General features: G+C 55.8%; 7 protein-coding genes across 7 annotated transcripts in view; 2 read left to right on the top strand and 5 right to left on the bottom strand.

Annotated features, from left to right (window-relative positions):
* CCM_05103 (uncharacterized protein) overlaps positions 1–391 on the bottom strand; it is a gene marked incomplete at both ends in the record, with an annotated part of 882 nt that extends 491 nt beyond the window's left edge. The window contains 2 exons of the mRNA XM_006670249.1: positions 39–129; positions 302–391. Coding sequence (XP_006670312.1) covers positions 39–129; positions 302–391 — 181 coding nt within the window. The remainder of the gene's footprint in view (positions 1–38; positions 130–301) is intronic.
* Positions 392–932: 541 nt separating this feature from the next.
* Positions 933–2,032, bottom strand: CCM_05102 (WW-domain-binding protein; the record flags this gene model as incomplete). The annotated part of the gene is made up of 3 exons (XM_006670248.1): positions 933–1,457; positions 1,515–1,929; positions 2,022–2,032. 3 exons carry the CDS (start codon positions 2,030–2,032, stop codon positions 933–935), a joined length of 951 nt encoding a protein of 316 aa, XP_006670311.1.
* Positions 2,033–5,424: 3,392 nt separating this feature from the next.
* Positions 5,425–6,214, top strand: CCM_05101 (DlpA domain protein; the record flags this gene model as incomplete). The annotated part of the gene is made up of 2 exons (XM_006670247.1): positions 5,425–5,871; positions 5,945–6,214. 2 exons carry the CDS (start codon positions 5,425–5,427, stop codon positions 6,212–6,214), a joined length of 717 nt encoding a protein of 238 aa, XP_006670310.1.
* Positions 6,215–6,551: 337 nt separating this feature from the next.
* Positions 6,552–8,783, bottom strand: CCM_05100 (GTPase binding protein Rid1; the record flags this gene model as incomplete). Its single annotated transcript, XM_006670246.1, has 2 exons — positions 6,552–7,500; positions 7,564–8,783. The coding sequence occupies 2 exons, from the start codon at positions 8,781–8,783 to the stop codon at positions 6,552–6,554; spliced, it is 2,169 nt and encodes a 722-aa protein (XP_006670309.1).
* A 1,746-nt stretch (positions 8,784–10,529) lies between these two features.
* On the top strand, positions 10,530–11,755 carry CCM_05099 (3-carboxy-cis,cis-muconate cyclase; the record flags this gene model as incomplete). Its single annotated transcript, XM_006670245.1, has 3 exons — positions 10,530–10,676; positions 10,734–10,842; positions 10,914–11,755. 3 exons carry the CDS (start codon positions 10,530–10,532, stop codon positions 11,753–11,755), a joined length of 1,098 nt encoding a protein of 365 aa, XP_006670308.1.
* A 335-nt stretch (positions 11,756–12,090) lies between these two features.
* CCM_05098 (DUF21 and CBS domain protein (Mam3), putative) lies at positions 12,091–14,157 on the bottom strand (the record flags this gene model as incomplete). Its single annotated transcript, XM_006670244.1, has 4 exons — positions 12,091–12,853; positions 12,912–13,581; positions 13,639–13,865; positions 13,934–14,157. The coding sequence occupies 4 exons, from the start codon at positions 14,155–14,157 to the stop codon at positions 12,091–12,093; spliced, it is 1,884 nt and encodes a 627-aa protein (XP_006670307.1).
* A 3,003-nt stretch (positions 14,158–17,160) lies between these two features.
* Positions 17,161–17,574, bottom strand: CCM_05097 (uncharacterized protein; the record flags this gene model as incomplete). Its single annotated transcript, XM_006670243.1, has 1 exon — positions 17,161–17,574. One exon carries the CDS (start codon positions 17,572–17,574, stop codon positions 17,161–17,163), a length of 414 nt encoding a protein of 137 aa, XP_006670306.1.
* Positions 17,575–19,003: the final 1,429 nt, after the last annotated feature.

Genomic DNA, 19,003 nt, shown 5'->3' with positions numbered 1-19,003 from the left:
ATCCTCCTCCTCCTCTTCTTCCTCCTCGTCCTCTTCACCCTCTTCCTCCTCCTTCTCAGCGTCCTCGGCCTCGGCTTCCTCGTTGCCCTCCTCGTTGGTCTCTTCCTTGGCCTCCTCGACAGGTTCCTCCTGCACAATCCAGTCAGCAAAAAAATTGGCAGCACACGCAGACAACAGGCCCGCAGCATCAGCTGTCGCGATAGCTGGCGATCGGACGGCGAACAAGGTCTCGGGCCAATGGCCTTCGGAGGCAGCTCTGTTCGCCCAGTCACAAGGCGGTTTTGCTCGGGGATCGGCTTACCTGAGGAGCCGCGGCAGGAGCCTCGGCCTCGACGACGCTCCAGGGCGTCACGGCCTCGACAATTTCGGAAAATGCGTCCCAGATACCCATGGTGTATGAACTGGAGAAACCAACAGTGGGCAATTGGTCTTGTGCTGCGATTGGAGTGGTCTTGCGTTGGGGGCAAAGTGGTCGGAAGCTCTCGGCCAAAATCGCGGAGCGGAAAACTGGTCATGAATTGAGGCATTTTGATTGGTCCCACTGCCTGAAGGTCGCGGCACGTGAGAGGTCACATGATGACAATGTATATCCCCGTTGACAACTGGCTTATTGGAAAGAGCACAAATACAAATGATTTATAACCGGTTCGAGTTTCCAATTTCCAACTAGTAGATGTGTGCCGAATTTCTGCGTCAGGGTGACTGATGTTCATGCTGTCATCGCGTGGTTCACACACCAGATAGGTCCAGCACTTGGCCAGGGAATGTGGACGCCAAAGTGGAAGGAAATTGTGTATTTATAGTATAAAACGCCATAAAGCAACGCCATTTATTGCTGAAATACTGAGTGTTTCTCATTACGCCACGGTGGTAGCTCTGTTCATCAGATCTAGGTTCATGCATAGTCGTGTCATACCCGCCCTTGGATCGATTTACGATTCATTTTCTCCTCGGTTAACACCGTCTCGGATGTGGTCTTCCAATCGGTTGCTCAGCTGCTGAGCTTGAGCCTCATCATAGTCGGGAGGGGGTTCGTTGGGCGCACGGCGGCTGGCTGAGCTATCAGAGCGGACGTGGCCGGGAGCAGGCACATCCAAGGCGCCGACGATGGGCTGCGCAGGAGAGCTTGCAGCTTCGTATGCGGGCAAGGGTTCATCGGGGATATCTGCGCCGGGTCCCATTTCGCGGCGCATCTCTTGAAATTGAAAAAGTCTCTCGCGGAGCCGAATGTAGGCGTCGTTAAACTCCATCATGCCACCGTCTGAAAAGGTGAACTTGACTTCAACTCGGGGTATGTCTGGCGGTATGCCACCACCTGATACTGGAATACAGTCCGACTTCCATACCCAGCCCCACCACATTGACGAGGATGTGGAAGAATCTTGGAATTTGAGGATAGGGGCGCTGAAAGACTCGAATTTTGGTTCTTGGGTCGCCTTGGCCGGAAGATAGACAATCTGAAAAAAGGAGTGTTAGTTGAGATGGTCGTGTCAACAGAAGGTCGCGTTACGTACTCTTTTATTTGTTAGAAACAAGGAACCCTTGTCACTTTTGCGATGGAACTGCGCGCCAGTTGCCCGCAGCTCCTGAGGTACGGAGAGGTCGCATGAAATTCTGGAGTCGAGCTTGAGGAGGATACGTTCGTTTCCGAGCTTGACGAAGCCGCTCTCGTTGAGCATGACCCAACTATGCGCATTGTCAGGGTTTATTTGCCGGGGCTGAGCAGGGGAGGAGATGAGGTAGTCATGAGGGTTGTCCATCACAGGCCAGGACCGGAGCCCATGGCTCCATGAGGATGTATCGGGGCGTCGAGGAAGCAGTCGAGCGAGGGAGCGAGGCGGTGATGGAAGTGATGAATTGGAGTTGGCAGCGGGGAAGAGGAAAGGCTTTGGCAGAGAACCAGCGAGGGAGCCAGCGATGTAGAAGTAACTGGGAGGCGTCCAACGCAGGGCAGGTTGAGCTGGGCAGGCAAGAGATGAAGAAGAAGAAGAAGGAAACGGGGACAGGCGAGAAGAGCTTACTTTATGGACATGTTGACGGCAAGGGTCGCCGAGGATCCTAGCTCCTTACTGAAGTATGCTTTGGGCTAGGATGTAATATGGGACACCTTGTATCAGTGCGGCGCGTTGCAGAGGCGTGCAGGTGTCGCCCCGAGATCTGGCGAGGCTCAAAGGGCGTCTGGGCGTCTGTGACTTCTCGCTGGTGGGGGGTGGGGCGAGATAGTCTGGTGGCCCGAGTCGCAAGTGGTGATGGTCGAGGACGCGGCGCGATGTACGAAGTAGTATGGCCAACGACGTGTGTATCCGTTTGCTGCCACGCACCGACCCGAGGGCAGCGATTGCGTGTACAGGTAGTGCACAAGGCTGAAGCGACGCGAAGCAGATTGGGCAAAGAAGAGCAACTGGTATTCTGAGGATAGGAGGGGGGTGGATGGATGGATGGCGGATGGCGGGATGGGGATGAAGAGGGGATGATGGTTGGATTAGGCATGATGTGGATGTGGCAGCGGATGGCCCCGACGGCGACAAGAGAACAACGCGAGATGGATGGGACATGACGTTAGGTACTAGTTACCTACAGTACACCTAGGTAGGTGGCTTTGGCAACCGTCCCCGTTACTACAACACCGCGGGTTGAACCAAAGCAAAGTGTAATATATTGGTTCCAAGAATGCAAATAAGGCCTTCTGACATTTCCAGATTCATGGCCAAAAACGTGATAAGGTTCTTGTCGGCGTCGACATGCCAGGCGGCCAGGCGGCCAGCCAGGCTCGGTTTCAGGTTAGAGGCAGCCTGCCTACCCGTAGTTAGTGCTGTAGATGATCTACCGAATCCCTATACGACTCTGATAGCAAGCAGTTCGTAAAAAACCTCCGGGTCTGTGTATCTTGACCAGGCTTCCAGCTTGCTGACGCTGGACGTTCTTCTCAGAAAGAACCCTTGACACCTGAAATGCGCACCACCTTGGCCGCGTGTGTGGCTTGCAGAAGAACCACAATAGCCCTAATAAGCCGACTGCCTCCACCGTCGATGCTCGCCTGTCCTGGTTGCTTGTCTGGTATCCGTACTGGACAAGAATAATACTCGTCGTTTCTCGAGGCGCCCAGTGGAGTCTCGGTGTCGTTTCTCTTTGTCAAGTTGGGTCGAGGCTGGTGACACCAGTCTCCATCTGCACTCTCTCCTCTCGACTCGCCGGCTTTCCCTCCACTCACAGCCCTGAGTGGGATATGCAGACGTCCTTGCTCATCTGTGTGGCCGGCGATAATTTGATATTTGCTACCAGGCACTAACTAGCCAAGATGCTTGTGGCACCATTTATTAGCATAGCCGCCAGAAGCCACAGTTCTTTTATTAGTGGACACCGACAATGCCGCTTACCACCAGATTTCCATCGCCCATGGCTACCATTTTTTACGTAGACCGAGGAACAAAAATAAATTCTGGAATGTGCCAGCACGCCCAGCTCGGCCACCATCCGGTCGGCCTCCTCTAATAAGGCGGTACGTGTCTCAATAACGGATAGCTGCCTGCTTGGGGCTCTGGCCATCAAACATATGTAGGAGCAAGCTGTTGTACGAGATATATGTGCTGCACCAGCCATGCTACATCAGCCCTGCGTTAATAGGCGGCCTGCATTGTATCAGACTAAATTGTTTGCATTGAGAGCTTTCATTCGTCCAGCGTCTGCGCCGTATTGGTTCGAGTCTGACAAAATCGTTCACAGAGAAGCTCACATTCTCCATGTGGTAGCCCAGACGACGACCGGCACATGGTGGGCTTCGACAAACATATGTAGGACAACTAGTGGTTCGAGCAAGCCTCGGCGATCACAGGCTTCCAGAGGCTAGATGGTTATTTCTTTCCTTGAGAGGCAAGAGGCAAGCTCGCTGTCCGCCCAGCCCCAGTACTCCGCATTGCATACAGATGTTGGTGTCGCAGGACTTACCAGGCCGCTGGTGGTGGTGGTGGAGATGGCTGGTATCGTCTTGCCCGATTGATTCTAGCAAAAAAAGGTTAGACTAGGAGACTTTCTGAATATGCAGCTAGGAGAAATACTTGCCTGTTTTGCATATCGTGGCGGAAGAACTTGCGCCTATTCCGCGGGTAGAGCAATGCCCTGGCTGGGGTGTGCTTAAGAGCTGGGCATGCTTGGATTTCCGAATGTTCCCCTCGGGCGCCGCATTCATTGATGCAAGGGGCCCGGTTGTGAATGTCCAAAAGATCAATCGCAGGCTGAAAGTACATATGGACGGGGAAAATGGCCGTTTGCTCGCCATCCAGCTTACCTAGGTACCTTGGGTAGGTAGGCTTGCCAGCTGTCAAGCTGCCTGTCAAAAGATTTCTCCCTCCTCCTCCACAATTGACTTTCACTCCAACAACACCTGCGCGGATCTTGCTGTACGTGTCTGAGACTACAATCCATCCAGGCATCAACGGCAGACAATACCGCTTCAACCCAACTGCACGCTTGTGTAGTAGACACACCACCACCCCCATGATGGCTCTAGGGTCGCACCATGATGGATACACCAATGCTTACATTTCTTCATTTATCCACCTTGCCGAGTCTTTGGACTTGAACGGCTGCAGCTCCGGACGTTGACTGTGCTTTAACGAGCTACCCTCTGGGCGGCCAGCTAATGAAGCACAGCCAAACCTTTTTTCGGTGGATTCCAGCATTCCAGGAAGACGACTCTGCTGCGGGCTACTGTACCTCTTTTCAAAGACTGGCTGTCCGTTCAGGCAACATAATCATGGTGTGTGGTCCTCGCGTGCATCGTACATTACGCAACTGCTGCTGATACTGAATATTGGCTCCCTCAGTACATACTTTGGCGGGCCACTCCACTGATCGAGGCAAGATCCAAGCTAATCCGCTGGCAGCCAAGCCGCTGTTGACTCTTGTCTCCTTTCTTGCATCTTCACGAGCCAAAGTTTCACTTGTTGCCATCACCGCTCTTTACGCTTGCAACCAACTCGTTTTTTTTGTTTCGCACTTGGGCGTGTCACAGCGGCGCCTTGTGCATGGATCAGCCTTGCCTCCTTTTCCTCCGCTGTCGCCTGCATACCAGTCCCAGTGATTTTGTGTGCCCTAACTCAAGTTGCGCGCCATTGCTGACCAGCAATCCCGAGGTTCATTGGCTTTGCTTGCTTCCGAAATCGCTCCGTACCCTCCTCGGTTGGGCCTCCCGGCAGGACTCGACGTACTGCACACATGGCCATGTGCGCTTCGAGGTTGATTGGCCGGCCGGTGTGCCGCGAGGCTGTGTGGGCCGCATTTCCGACAGGGACTTCCCGGACAAGCTTACTCTGCGCTGGTAGGCTCCGGGGATATTCCACGCACTCGACACAGCTCCGACCAATTCTAGTGAATAACCGAGCTACAACGTCAACCGGGACATTCGGTTGCGCACATCAACGAACTATGTCTTCCGCCGCCGTTTTCGCTCAGGCCATTAGCGAGCTGGAAAATTACACGGCCTGCGATATCTCCGATGCGCTCCTCAAGCTCAAGGTGCCGGGTGCCGGGTTCATATCCGATCTCACCCAATACAGCCCGCGCAATACGTCGAGTGGCAGCATCAAGGAAGAGAAAGTGACAGTAGCGCCGGTATCCACAGTCTTATTTACAGCAAAGGACGAGGATCCGGCCACGACTAGCTCGCGACCTGCGCCGAACTTTCCCAAAAACACACACTGGGTCGACAATGCCGTTCCCGGGACATTTGCCATCCTGCAACAGGCTGCCGGCCAAACAAACGCAATCTGCGGAGGCATCATGGCCCTGCGTATGAAGGTCCTTGGTGTCAAGGGTATTATCGTGGCGGGTCGCGTGCGAGACTTGGTAGAACTGCAAAGCACGGAGCTCCCTGTATGTAGAAGACATGTGTTCCCGACATCCACGCCACCATGCATTCACACGGGATAGGCTAACCGATATCCAGATCTGGGCACTCGGTACGTCAACTGTCGGATCGGGCGGTAGCAGCACGCCCTGGGCTCGGGAGGTTCCGCTGACGATCAACGGTGTGCTCGTCACACCCGGTGATCTCGCGTTCAACGACCCAGTCAACGGAGTGGTTGTCATCCCACAAGACAAAGTCGCCCAGGTGCTGGAGCTCCTGCCGAAGCTGACCTCGGCTGATGACAAGGCCAAGGCCGACGTCGCCCTTGGTGTGTCCGTCAAGGAGGCTTTTGAGCGCCACCGCGGATAAGACGCGAGTACATGCGCTGAACAACAACGTCGTAGGATAACAAGAACTTGTTTCAAGATGGAGATTTTTCATATTCGTCAATTCATTAACATGCTAGGGTGAAACCATTTCCGAAAATGCCCATGTACCAAGAAAGGAAAGTGGTGATCCCCCTGTAGGACAGTAACCTAGGGATCGAAAAAATGAAGACAAAAGAAAAAAAGTGGAAAATATACAGCCAAGGCATGATCCATGCAGAGCAGTCCCAATGATCGAAACATCAACTCCTGCCCCTTTTCTTGTTCGCCCATGCAAATAAACTCACACAGCAGCCCCATCAACGGCTCCCATCCGTCCATCACAAGCCCAAGTCGAACCGGGGCATGTCGAGCTTCGGTGCCTCTTCCGCCTTGTTGCCCGCCGCAGGGGCTTTGCGCGGGGACGCGGGCCGACTGGGTGTCTCGGGCCCGAAGCGCACGTCACGCACGTCCCAGCCGTCCTCGGCGGCGGCGGCGACCCACGTGCGCAGCGCGGCGTGGACGCTCCCGTAAAACTTTTCCTTGCAGAGGCGCAGGCTGCCGCCCATGCAACGCTCCCAGCCCGAGACGCGGAGCTGGGCGCGGAGCGCGTTGCGGGCGTCGCGTGTGGCCGAGCAGGCGACAATGGCGTTGACGAGGTCGAGGTGCGAGGCCAGGTAGTTGGTCGCGTCCCACTCGACGCCGCCGACGTACGGCGCGGCCGCGACGGGTGGCCGCTCGGCGGCAAAGTGGCGGTGCATGTAGGCGTACGGCGCCGCGACATCGCGGCCGCCGAAAAAGGTCCCGTCGCTGCTGCTGCTGTGGTTGTTGTTATCGTCGTCGTGGCAGGGCGGAACGGGGCGGTGGTCCTGGGGGAGCGCAACGACATTCATGTGGTGCAGAAAGATCCAAAAGACCTCCTTGGTCACGGAGACGACTTCCTTGCACCACACGCGGTAGGGCCGCTCCTGGTGGATGCCGAGGAGAAAGGGCAGCGGCTGGTCCTCGTCCTTGGGCTGCGGGTCGCGCAGGTGGCCGAGCACGTTTTTGGCGCGCAGGATGCGCTCCGCGGGCGAGGCGGCGGCCATGTACATGAGGAGCACCGAGGTGATGATGTTGCGCGTGGTGAACTCGCTGGGGCCCTTCTTCTCGGGGTCGAAGATGAGGTGCAGCAGCTTGGGCAAGAGGTCGGCCTGCACCGTGTGCAGGTACTCCATGCCGAGCGCTGTCGTGGAGAGCGCCTTGAGACAGAGCAGGTTTTCGTGTAGCAGAGCGTCTTCATGCTCCTCTCTATGCGTCGTGTTTGTTAGACAAAAACTCATCTACAAAACCGGGTAGCGCTCGTATACATACCTCCATTCGACGGCCATGATGCGGTTCAACAGACCGACAATCTCCTCGAGGCCACCTTGGCGGATAAACTCTTCCGTCCAGGCCACCGTCTCGTTGCGAAGCAGCAGACGCAGCTTGTGCAACTTGCCCACCTCCACCACCTCGGGCTTCTGCACCTTGCGAAGATAGGCCACGTAGTCGCTCGGCCCTTGCTGGAACTTGATCTTGGCGAGCACACTGGAGCCGGTACCACTCGAGGACGCGGGGTGATCGCGTCCGACGCTCTCTGTGGATTTGCTGCGGAAGCGACGCCCAATAGACCCTTCCGGCTTTGCCTTTTTGGACGCGGATCGATCCCGCTTCCCTCGCGAAAACGTAAAGCTCCGGCCCCGACTCCGGCCGCGAGCCCGCTTGCTGCTGGCGTCGTCCTCGGCGTCCGACTCCACGGCCGCCGCCGTGGTCGTGTGGCTGCCGCTGTCGCTCCTCGGCAAGCTGCCCGTTTGACCGGCCTTCATCTCGGCCCAGTCCTGCCGGATAAACTCCATCTTGATGGTGTCGCTGAGGTTGCGCATCTTGTACCGCTGGTTCTGCGGGATGTTGCGCCGGTCCAGCAGCGCCTCTAGATGCGTGGCAATCTCGCTCGGCGCCATGGCCGGCTCGGCCGTCACGACCGACCGGCTACGCGCATGGCCCCTGACGCCAGACGTGCTGGGCGGGCTGGCGTTGGCCTGCTCCTGGGGCGTCCTGGGCGTACCTTTGGTGGGAGACTGCGGGCCGGCGCCTTGCATGGATGGGTGGCACGACTGTGGCCGCGGCTTTTTCGCTTTCTCGTCATTCGTAGAGGTGAATTGCGCGTAGATCGGTGGAGGCTGGGTCGCGGGCGATTCCGGGCCTTGGTTCTCCTTATCGCTTGTGGACGGATGCCGACTGCTGTCCGTTCTGGGTCTCTGCAGGTTGATAAAGGACTTGGGCCGTGACAGCAGACCAGCGAGGTTTGTGGAGGACTTTTTGGACTTTGGTGGTTTCGTGGGGGAGGCTTCGCGCGAGGCCGCAGCCCGGCCGGCGCCCCATCTATCACCCATGGACTTGAGGGTCGGGAACGCAGACTTGGTCGGGGACTTGGACCGGCCTCGGTCATCGTCTTTGGACTTGACAGGCGAGCGGGGGCCATGGTCCTGGTGGTTGCGCTGAATCTCGCCGAGCGCGACGGGGGCAGCTCTGCCTAGGTGTCCGATTGGCATCTTTGCTCTGGATGCGAGGATCGTAACAAGTCGTGGGGGGTCTCGTAGTGTTGATTCGGTTCTGTAGCTACCGTGTTTGCCGGCAGTGGTGGATGATGTCGTAGCTGTCCTGCCGTCGTCAAACAAAGGAGCAAGAATGCGAGCAAGCCGAATGTAGTATGGTCTGGATACAATGATGGCTCCTGCGCCGACAGTATAAGTAAGCCAGGAAGAATTGGTGGTAGACAAAGATGCTCAATCTCTCGACCCTGCTACGCAGACCACTCAAGAGGTGCTCAAGAACGGAAGCCCATGAGCAAAGAGAAGAAGCAGGACCACGACTAGCGGGAAGAATGATACATATAGAAAAAAAACAAGAAGAGAAGAAAGGGATACGAGAGCAAAAGAAAAGAGACGTTTTGGTTGACCGCTGAGAGGAGCACAGCCATCAAGGCGTGGGTTCACATCTTAAGGTACAATGCATCGAGTGTTTATGGAGGGGCGTTGCCGTGACAACCCTTGACCTGCAGGTTAGTTAGGCTTTTGGCTGAGTGACGAGTGACGTGCATGCAGGGAGCGTGGGGGATGATGTCCCGGCGTGGGACTGGAGAAGAGAAAGGCAGTTTCTTGAAAATAATTTATAATTAATTCAAAGACCTCTTGGATCAAGTTCTGCCAGTTTTGGTGACGATGCTGACGGATTTTCGTCGAGTATGTAGTCAAGTTGACTTAGACACTTGTCCCTGACCTAGCGGCCGTTGCGTTTCAAGCATAAAGGCATTTGATGAGCAGTACCACCAACTACTTTTTACACCCGACTTCGGCGCTTTTTTTAGCGTTTTCTAGTTAACCGGCGAGCATCCCAACCAGCTGCGCTCAGACCACCGCTGTCGTCTACATGTGAGTAGCTATCCCCGGCGGACTGTGTCAGTCGCCATCCCAGTGGAAACGCAATCTTTTCATTTCAATTGGATCATGATGCAGTTCTTGTGCTGAGGATAAGTGGCTAGTGTCTTGTGTAAGTGTTGTCTCTTGCCTCCTTCCGTCATCTGTGGCTCTACCGCTGGGATGAGGACAGGTGGGGGCAAAAGTAATAAAAAATAATAAATTATGCCATAAAACGCAAGTGAAAAAAAATGATACGCGAAAACGGTGCAAGTTTTTATCCATTATTTGACGGTCAGTGGTGTTTTGCGGCGGCCGGGTTTAGGGCCGGGTGGCGCCTGGGGGTGGAAGCGACGGACGGCACGGCTTACCCGGTCGCCGCAGGGTCATTACCGAGTATTGCTGCTCCCGGCACTCCGGCGCGTTCGTAAGTGAAGGGGGCGCTTTATGAGAAGCTGGTAGTTGAAAGGCAGACTGGATCAAGAGACGAAAAGTGGCTAGAATGGTAAAAACCTGTCCAAAAGTGACGCAGGGCTGTGAGAGAGCCAGGCCCGCCCCGGGGGGGACAAATGGATAAATGGTCCATGTCGAGGCGGAAAAACGAACAAATCAAGTCCTACTTTTAGAGGCGACACTAGGCCACATTTACCGTGGCATCTCCCGAGACGGAGCCCAGTCCCCGCCACGGACGGCGGCCGCCCCCACTAAACGAGCTACCACCAGTTTTCGGGGTTCTCTCACGGCATGGAGGGGGTTTGCTTCGATTCCGTATTTCTCAAAAAGGAGCCATGCTGCCCGGCATCGACATTCCATCTGACTACACCGATTGAGCAGAACAATTGCAATTTTCCGTGGCATACAACCACCCACCATTTCGCCGTCATGCCGGTTCACCATCTCATGGTCGGCACCTGGACGCCGCCCGGCGCCATCTTCACCTTTGCCTTTGACGACGAGGCGCTGACGCTGACACTCGTCAAGCGCACCGCCATTCCCTCGGACGAGCCCATTTCCTGGATGACCTTCAACGTGCGCCCCCCCCAGAATATCCTTGTCCCTTTCACATTGCCAACATGACCCACGCAGCACAACAAGACGGCCATTTACGGCGCCGCCATGAAGAAGTGGTCATCGTATGCCGTCGAGAATGCCACCACCATAACGCACCAAGTCTCCCAGCCCATGCTCCACGACCGTAAGCCCCTTCTCCCCCTTCCAAGCCCATAACCCAGCCGCTTTCTTTTTCTGACTAACAATCCGCCAAAGCCGCCGCCGCCTCCCCCGAGACCAACACGCGGGCCATCTTCCTCCTGGCCGCGCGGCAGCCCCCGTACGGGGTGTACTGCAACCCGTTCTACCAGCACGCGGGGCACGGCAGCGTCTTCAGCCCTTGCGCGTCCACGGGCGCGCTCACGTCCGGCGCGGTGCAGCACTACCCGTACCAGCCCGGCAGCGGCATCCACGGCATGGTGTTTGACGCCGAGGAGCGGCACCTGTACTCTGCCGACCTGTCCGCCAACAAGCTGTGGGTGCACCGGCGGCCGGACCCTCTGCGGGCCGAGGTCGAGCTCGTCGGCAGCGTCGACGCGCCGGATGCCCGGGACCACCCGCGGTGGGTCGCGCTGCACCCGTCCGGGGCGTACCTGTACGCGCTCATGGAAAAGGGCAACCGCGTGTGCGAGTACGCCGTCGACGCGGACTCGCGCATGCCCGCGTACACGGGGCGCGCGTTCCCGCTCATCCCCCCCGGCATCCCCGACCGCTGGACCATGTACCGCGCCGACGTGTGCGCCCTGTCCCACTCGGGCCGCTACCTGTTCGCCAGCGCCCGCTCCAACAGCCCCGAGCTGACGGGGTACGTCGCCGCGTTTCGGCTCGCAGAGGACGGCCGCGTCGAGAGGCAGATCCTGCTCAACCCGACGCCCACGAGCGGCGGGCACAGCAACGCCGTGGCGCCGTCCGACTGGAGCGACGAGTGGCTCGCCGTCACAGATGACGAGCAGGGGTGGCTCGAGATTTACCGCTGGCAGGACGAGTTTTTGGCGCGCGTGGCGAGGGTCCGCGTGACGGAGCCTGGGTTCGGCATGAATGCCATCTGGTACGACTAAAAGGTTCCGTGTTGCATATTAGACGAGGGCAAGGATTTGACAAATAGGGGGGGGGGGAGGCTCTTTGTGTAAAAGAATAGAATAGGTATGCCATTGGAACAAGACTTGGACAAGGCTACATAAATAACGAGTATGAAGGTAAAAAAACGCCAAGAGCAATAGACCAGTCTCTGGATAGGCTCGATATGACCTTATGGACACTGAGGTGCAACGTTAGTTGCACGACTGACACGACAAGCGCTGGTTGAGAGAAGCCACCCGCTGGAACAAACAATTGGCCCATATAAAAGAAGAAGAAAGGTCCTCCCACAATTTAGTCAACAAAGGGCCAGTGATTACTTCTTCTTGCCCTTTTTGCTCTTTTTACTTTTTGAGTTGCCACTGGCTCCGTACGGCTTTATCGTTTCCGCGCCATTGACATCCGAGTTCAATAGAGGCGTCGTCTCATCGTCGGGCTGCTGCTGCTGCTGCTGCTGCTGCTCCTCGTCCTGCTGCTCCTGCTCCTCCTCATCGTGTGCGGCGGCCACAGGCAACGCCTCAAAGTGGTGGTCAAGGTCCGCGTGCAGCGCCGAGACAATGCTGTACGACGAGGGGGAAGTATTGCCATTGATGGCGGCGGGAACGGCGGCGTCGGCCTTGAGGGTGGTGATGCGCTGTGGGGTGAGGCCCTGCTTGATCTTGAAGACGTTGCGGGTGTTGCTGCGCGGGTGGGCGGCGCGGTTGGCCGGACCGAGGCGCAGCTGCGACGATTTCATCTCCTTGAGCGACGTCTTGACGGCAATGGGTGCTTCGAGGCGGCCGTCGGGGCCGACAGAACCGCGTCGCTTCATGAGCACCGCAACCTTGGGGCTGTAGCGGCCGTCCCCGCCGTCGCTAAGGGCGCCGAGAGAGCCAACCTTGAGCGTGGACCCGTCACCGATTTCTTCGGATCCTATTAGAGTCGTGTCGTCTGAGGTCTTCTTCGCGGCGATGGCGGTGCCGGCGTGACCGGCGGCGGCGGCGACGTCGACGTGCCCACAGCGAGCGCGAGGAGCGGGTGTCAGGCGTCGGATGGCCTTGTGAACGTCAATGTAGACATCGGATTCGTCGACAATTTCCCTACAGGTAGTGTTAGCAGAGGACTGGATCAAGGTTGGTTTCGTCTAGGACCGCGTACTCTCCAATCAGCTCTTCAATGACATCCTCAAGCGTGACGACACCGATGGCGCCGTGATCAGAGCCAGGGTTCTCAGAGACCAGGACAAGATGCGATTTGCCCTCTTGGAAAAAGTTGATAATGTCGAGACAGCTTGTTTCGGGGCGAGTCTCGACAATGGCACCGAGAGGCACTTCGCGGACGGGAATTTTGTCCTCGGGGTCGTAGGTGATAAGGGTCTTGACGAGGAGCATGCCGACAAAGTCGGTGGGCTGACCAGAGCGGTAAATGGGAATACGCGAGTAGCCAGAAGAGAGAATATTGTCCATGGTCTTTTCGTCGAGAATGTGGTCCTCGGAGAGGGTGTAGACGTCCTCCATGGGGGTCATGACCTCGGAGACGGGCTTGTCCTTGAGGTCGAGGACGGCAGTGATGATGGTGACCTCGTCCTGGTTGAGGCGCTCCGAGAGGTCGCCGAGTGACTTGTGCAGGGTGACGAGGGTCTTGAGGCCGCTCTTCTTGTAGACGGTGCCGTGGTGCTCGCCGAGGATCCAGTCGAGCAGCTTGGCCGTGGGCCAGGCGACGGGGCTGAGAAAGTACATGAGGGCGATGACGGGTTTCGACATGTAGCCGCCGATGGGCAGGCCGTAGCGGACGCAGATAGATTGAGGAACGATTTCGCCAAAGATGACTAGGACGCGACGATTTAGCTAGCTCCTACGTTGGAGCCAAGGGCGGGGAGTGTTACCAATGAGCACAGTGCTACCGACGACGGCGGCAACACCACCACCGAGCGTACGATCGAGGACAACGGGGAGGGATTCGTTGACAATGACGTTGGCGAGGAGCAGGGTGACGAGGACCCAATGCTTGCCCTTGTGGAGGAGAGCGAGGACGCGCTTGGCATTCTTATGTTGGGGTTCTTCGGGATCGCCAGAGAGCACCTGGAGATAGATGCTGTCTTGGCCCATTAAACTGTTGAGGATGATGGTTAGTTGGAGTGCACTGGATCAGCAGTGACGTGAAATCGGGGGTTAGCGTACGCAATTGTTAGACCAGCAAAGGCACCGCCGAGAAGGACGAGGGCCATGGAGGCGACGCAGAGCACCCAGAGAGGCGTACCGGCAGCCTCGTCTTCACCATGATGCGGCGACTTCTGCAAAGGCGCGGCGGCCACGGACGAGAGGCCCAGACCGATGACCCGCGCCATGCCGAGGACGGCAGGGCGCAGGCTCGCGATACCACCATGTGAAGCTGTACTGCGCATGATTGACGACCAAGAGAGCAATCAAAATATCGCAGAGGTGCTGAAGAGAGGCGGGGGAGGTGAAAGAGATTGGTAGCGGGCAAAGGATGCTGCCTTTGTCGAGTGTGGCGAAGGCGCAAAAAAGTCGTGGCCGGGGGGGTGTTTGGTTGCTGTGGTTGGTGGCTGCGGCGCTGCCCAGGATAACCAAGGACACCAAGGACGCCTCGAGAATGACGTGCCTTGGCAACGAACAGAGGTTAGGTCTAGGTAGTATTCGAGCACCGGCACGTGTCGTGATGGAAGGCGACTGTATGGGTTAGTGTAGAGATGAATGAAGAGATGTGGTGAAAATGTCGATTTTTAATTTTTAATTTTTTCACATCAGTTGGTGACCCCAGCCAAGGCGAAGAGTGAGTTTGTGGGCGTCCAGTCGTGCAGCTCGGGACAAGCGGGCCGCAAAGGAAAAAAGAAAGAATGGGCCGGAAGCGTAGCGAGTACAGACGGCAAGTGAGCGGCATGAGGCTCTAGTTAAATTGTACAAATTATTAGGTTCCCACGCCAAGCAACAGGCGGAGGGAAACCAGGACAAGAAAATGCACTGGATTGGCTGTTGCAAGTGTCGCTAGCAGCAACTAACACGGATACAGTGAGGCGCGAGTCCAGAACTCTGTCGTCATGCCTGCTGCAGCGCCACGGAGCATGCTGATGGGCCCGATTACCGGATGCAAGGTAGGTCGCCCCGCACCAGGCCGGCTAACTAACTATTGCAGTACGCAGATGCTCGGCGTATTTATTCCTATCATGACTATTCATTCATTAGTATTATTGTCGCTTGCAGCTGGTGGCTTATCGTGTTCGTGGAGGGACATGGCTGCTGCTGTAGAATGGGCAGGACATCCGGGTTGGCTATAAGACGAAGCTGCTAATAACGGCGAGCAGGGAGCAGGAGAAATACCGCCCCGCTTACTGGAGGCACTACCACCTACCTGTACAAATTACTGACTGGGTGTCTGCTATCAGTACCTATGCTCGACAGTCGCCGCGAAAGAGAGCCAGAATAAAGGCGTATACTGGTTGGAATAAACAATTATGCCATGTTTCGAGATGTCTGGGCTAGTTGAAAAAGGTACGGCGTACCTAGTGGTCGACGCTTCTGCAAGATGCTGGCTGGGGTATCTCGTGCTCATCGTGTACATACACCCACTGTATTACAGGGTCCAAATCTTGTACCCACCAATTTCACGCAGCCAACATGCCACCGCCTGCAATGGAAGGAAACGCCCCAGGCTAACTATCAAACGGATCAAACGGATCAAACGGACATGATCAGCAGCAATAACATGTTTCTTGCATGGTCATTTGACCACCACGCCTCGCTGCTCCGAGTTCCTGTCGGAGAACTCGATCATCTTGCACCACCTGACCACCGTACCGACTGACATCGAAAGAGGCGTCGAAAGGCATCTGCAACCACGTATTACTGCATCACGCATCAGAGCTGAGACTGTTGCACAAACACTACACACATATGCACGGATACAATCTCCCCGTTCATATCTTGTACTACGTATGTACGCTAACCATGAACTACGCAACCCCGCTTCAACTTGCTCGTGTGCTTCTTTACATAGGTAATTAGTTAGTCTATACCCTGACGATCCTATCTGGCCCCACCCGCAGTCAGTCATCTTCCTGAGAGCCAATGGCAGAATACGACCATTATCATCACGCATCAGCCTCAACCTCTCGTCATTTTCACACGGCCCTCGATTGGACATTGTTCGAATCCCCTCACGCGACCCCATCCCGAAATCGGCCTGGTTCTACGGATCTGTACATCCACAAGTCTCCGTACCTGAATCCACTCGTCATGAAATAAACGTCTCCCGGCTTTAAAGTTGGGGCTTGCTGCTTGGCGTCATCCAGAACTCCCAGAACCCTTCTTTTCGACTTTTTGCGCCTCGGAGGAACCCGGGGGGGAGGGGAGCGCGACACTGTCACTTCCCCCCGCCCTTCCTCTCAGCCTCGGTCGTTCTATTCGTCGTCGACTGCTCGCTGCATGCTGGCCTGCAATGCAGCGACGGCGTGCACCCTGCACGGTGAGCTTAGTTCAGCTGGCCTCGAGCCAGCCACCGTTCGTTTGGAGGATGCTTCCTTCGTGACGCAGTGTACAAATTTTTGCATGGCGAATGCCGAGCTCGCTTACCCATCTGCTGAGATTGTTCCTTGAGAAAAAAAAAGAAAAAGAAAAAGAGTACAAACGAAATCCCTGTCCCTGTAGGTAGTCTTGGTGCAGACTTGCTACCGGTCTCTGTAGTAGGAAGTCTACCTGGCCTCTCGGCTGCTGCCGAGCGCCAAGCTCCATGATCGATTGACCTTCACCACTCATGGCAAGGGACTCATTGATGCTGACCGTCTGATGCCTTTTACAATGAGTAAACCGAGTCGCTTTTTGCCCTGTTTCAAGACACCACGACAATGGCTGGTAAATGTTGCGAGGAAGGATGCGAAACCTGCACCAGGAGCGTTGAGACGGCGGGAAATGAATCCAATCCTGGATAACCCAGAAACCACTCATCTGTGAACTTGGAAGTGTAAATGGAATTCCAGTAAGTGGTGTACCTCTGCCGCGAGGTCGACAAGGTGTGACCTTGTGCAACGCAGTACACTCACCGCAGTGGTGAAGTATACACCACAACCAGAGCCAACAACACCACGCAGTAGAGCCAGTCAACTCCGTGCACTGACTTGCGAGAGCTGAGGTACCATAGACTAAGCTGCTCCGAAAAATTAAGTATGAGCTAGCTGTGTAAAATTTACAACGTCAAGCTCTGATGGCATACTACCGATACGCTCACTCTGCCTATCAAACAAGGAACCTTGAAGTTTTGCTGACTTTCAGATATGTCAATTGATTGTAGATAAAATAGCAGTATAAAAAGTGATGATCAAGATATCATCACTAGCCACAAAGGCTCTGAATGAAAAGGGAAGTTGCCTGGGCCAATCAGCGGCCACAGGACCTCAATCTCGCGGCTCTGCCTCGATGATCGAATAACGCATAGCGCTGCGCTTAGGGTCTTCAATAACCATCTCCTCACGCGCCATCATCTCCTTTCCGGACTCCTCACGCCTCTTCATCTCCTTCTCGAGCTTCTCGACTAGGGCTTTGAGCTCGTCCATCCCTGCTTCTCCGACAAATGCGTCACCCTTGAAGGACGCATGGTACAGACAGAGAGCATCTTCCGCATAAGTCGAAAAATCGAACCCTTCGTAATTGTTCTCAAGAGTGGACATGGTGGTGTCGAGCGCCGCGACTCGTTTGCTCGCAGGTATACCCGTGTTTTTAGCCTGCTTGAGATTTTTGTCGACCAGCTGAGTATTGGTCTGTGCCTCGAAGATCTGCTCTTCAGTCCGGGATCCGGTCGCGTTGAACATGTCGATGGCTTAGTGTTCTTGGTTTTTTTGGGTGGATGTATGTGTTTTGGGTATGGGCGAGAATTGGAGTGTGTGTGTGTGTTGGTGTTTTGGTGCTGGATGAGAGACTATTCCTGGGGAGATGAACTTCTTTAAGTACTTTACGCTGTCTGTATTCATGTACTTCAGTCACTCTCAGTGTAACAATGTGCCACGTATAGTTTCTTAGACACGGATCCGACATATGATAGACAAGGCCGTCAGCCGAATCTAGAACAGAGCACTGACCTGTGACGAGTGACCTATAGAGTACCTTTTGCAGGGTCACCATGACACAGGAATCTAGTGCAACAGAAGAATAACGGAAAGGGTGTGCTGAAGTGGTGATCATGTCAGAGTGGAAGGCCCGGTACGACTCTCGTAGATCCCTCCGCAGGCAGCAATCATGGCCGCCTGGATGCGAGGAGCCACATAATGGAACTTGATACTGACTTGCCTTGGCAACTGCAGAAGAAGCTATACCTTAATTTAGACACCGCCCCATTGTCTTACTCTCGGTGAATATATGCATAGTGTTTGGGGGCTGAGAAGAGCAGCCGTCTGCCACGACCGTGTTACAGCAGCTGCCAGCATTTCGCGCGCATGGGCCAAAACTCGTGTTACATGGATTATCACAGTTGTAGCAGATACCCGTATCTGCATTGTGATTCAATCCAGGCAGCCAGGTCATCGCCACAGCGGCAAGGATATAGACAAGACAGCGGTCGACCAATAGGCAACCTATTCGCCACAGGTATCACACCAGTGACGTCGTTTCTAGGACCAAACTTCCGATCAATTTTATTGTTTGAACAACCTCAAAAATAAACAAGAATAAATACACCTGCAACCTAAGCCCGCATGTCAGCATGTCTGCCTACCCGTCGTGCAGCAACTTCAACATGCCGGTCGCGGCGTGCCTGCCCAACAGCTCCAGCGTTCACATCCCCAACATGTCCAGCAGGCTGACGTCGAACGCAAACGTGGCCTCCACCATTTGCGCATCTCGATGCCCGCGAGCGAGCCCATGGTAATATACGACAGGCCCAGCTTCGTCCGGAAGCTGTCTATCGGCGTGCCCAGCATGGCGAGTACCTTGGTGTCACTCTCCCGCGCCAGGAACTGCGCCGCCTCGGGTGTCACCAGCATGGCCTCGTCAGACCGTGCGGTCGAGAGAAACACTCTGAAGCCATCGTTGCGCGCGCGCCCCCGTCTGCGTCCTTGCGATGGTTGCGGTACACAGCCATGCGCACATCCCGGCCACAGAGCGCGCGGCTGCCCGGCGACGACAGCGGCCCAGACCGATGGCAAAGACGGACAAATGGACAGCAGCGTCGCAGCGTCGCAGCGCCCAGACCGATGAAAAAGACGGACGAATCGACAGCGGCGCGGTAGCCGTCGTATACGTGGC

The sequence above is a fragment of the Cordyceps militaris genome (genome assembly GCF_000225605.1).
Source record: "Cordyceps militaris CM01 unplaced genomic scaffold CCM_S00004, whole genome shotgun sequence".
Classification (NCBI taxonomy): Eukaryota; Fungi; Ascomycota; class Sordariomycetes; order Hypocreales; family Cordycipitaceae; genus Cordyceps; species Cordyceps militaris.
Note: the sequence above shows the minus strand (reverse complement) of the source record. Positions and strands in the feature narration are given on the sequence as shown.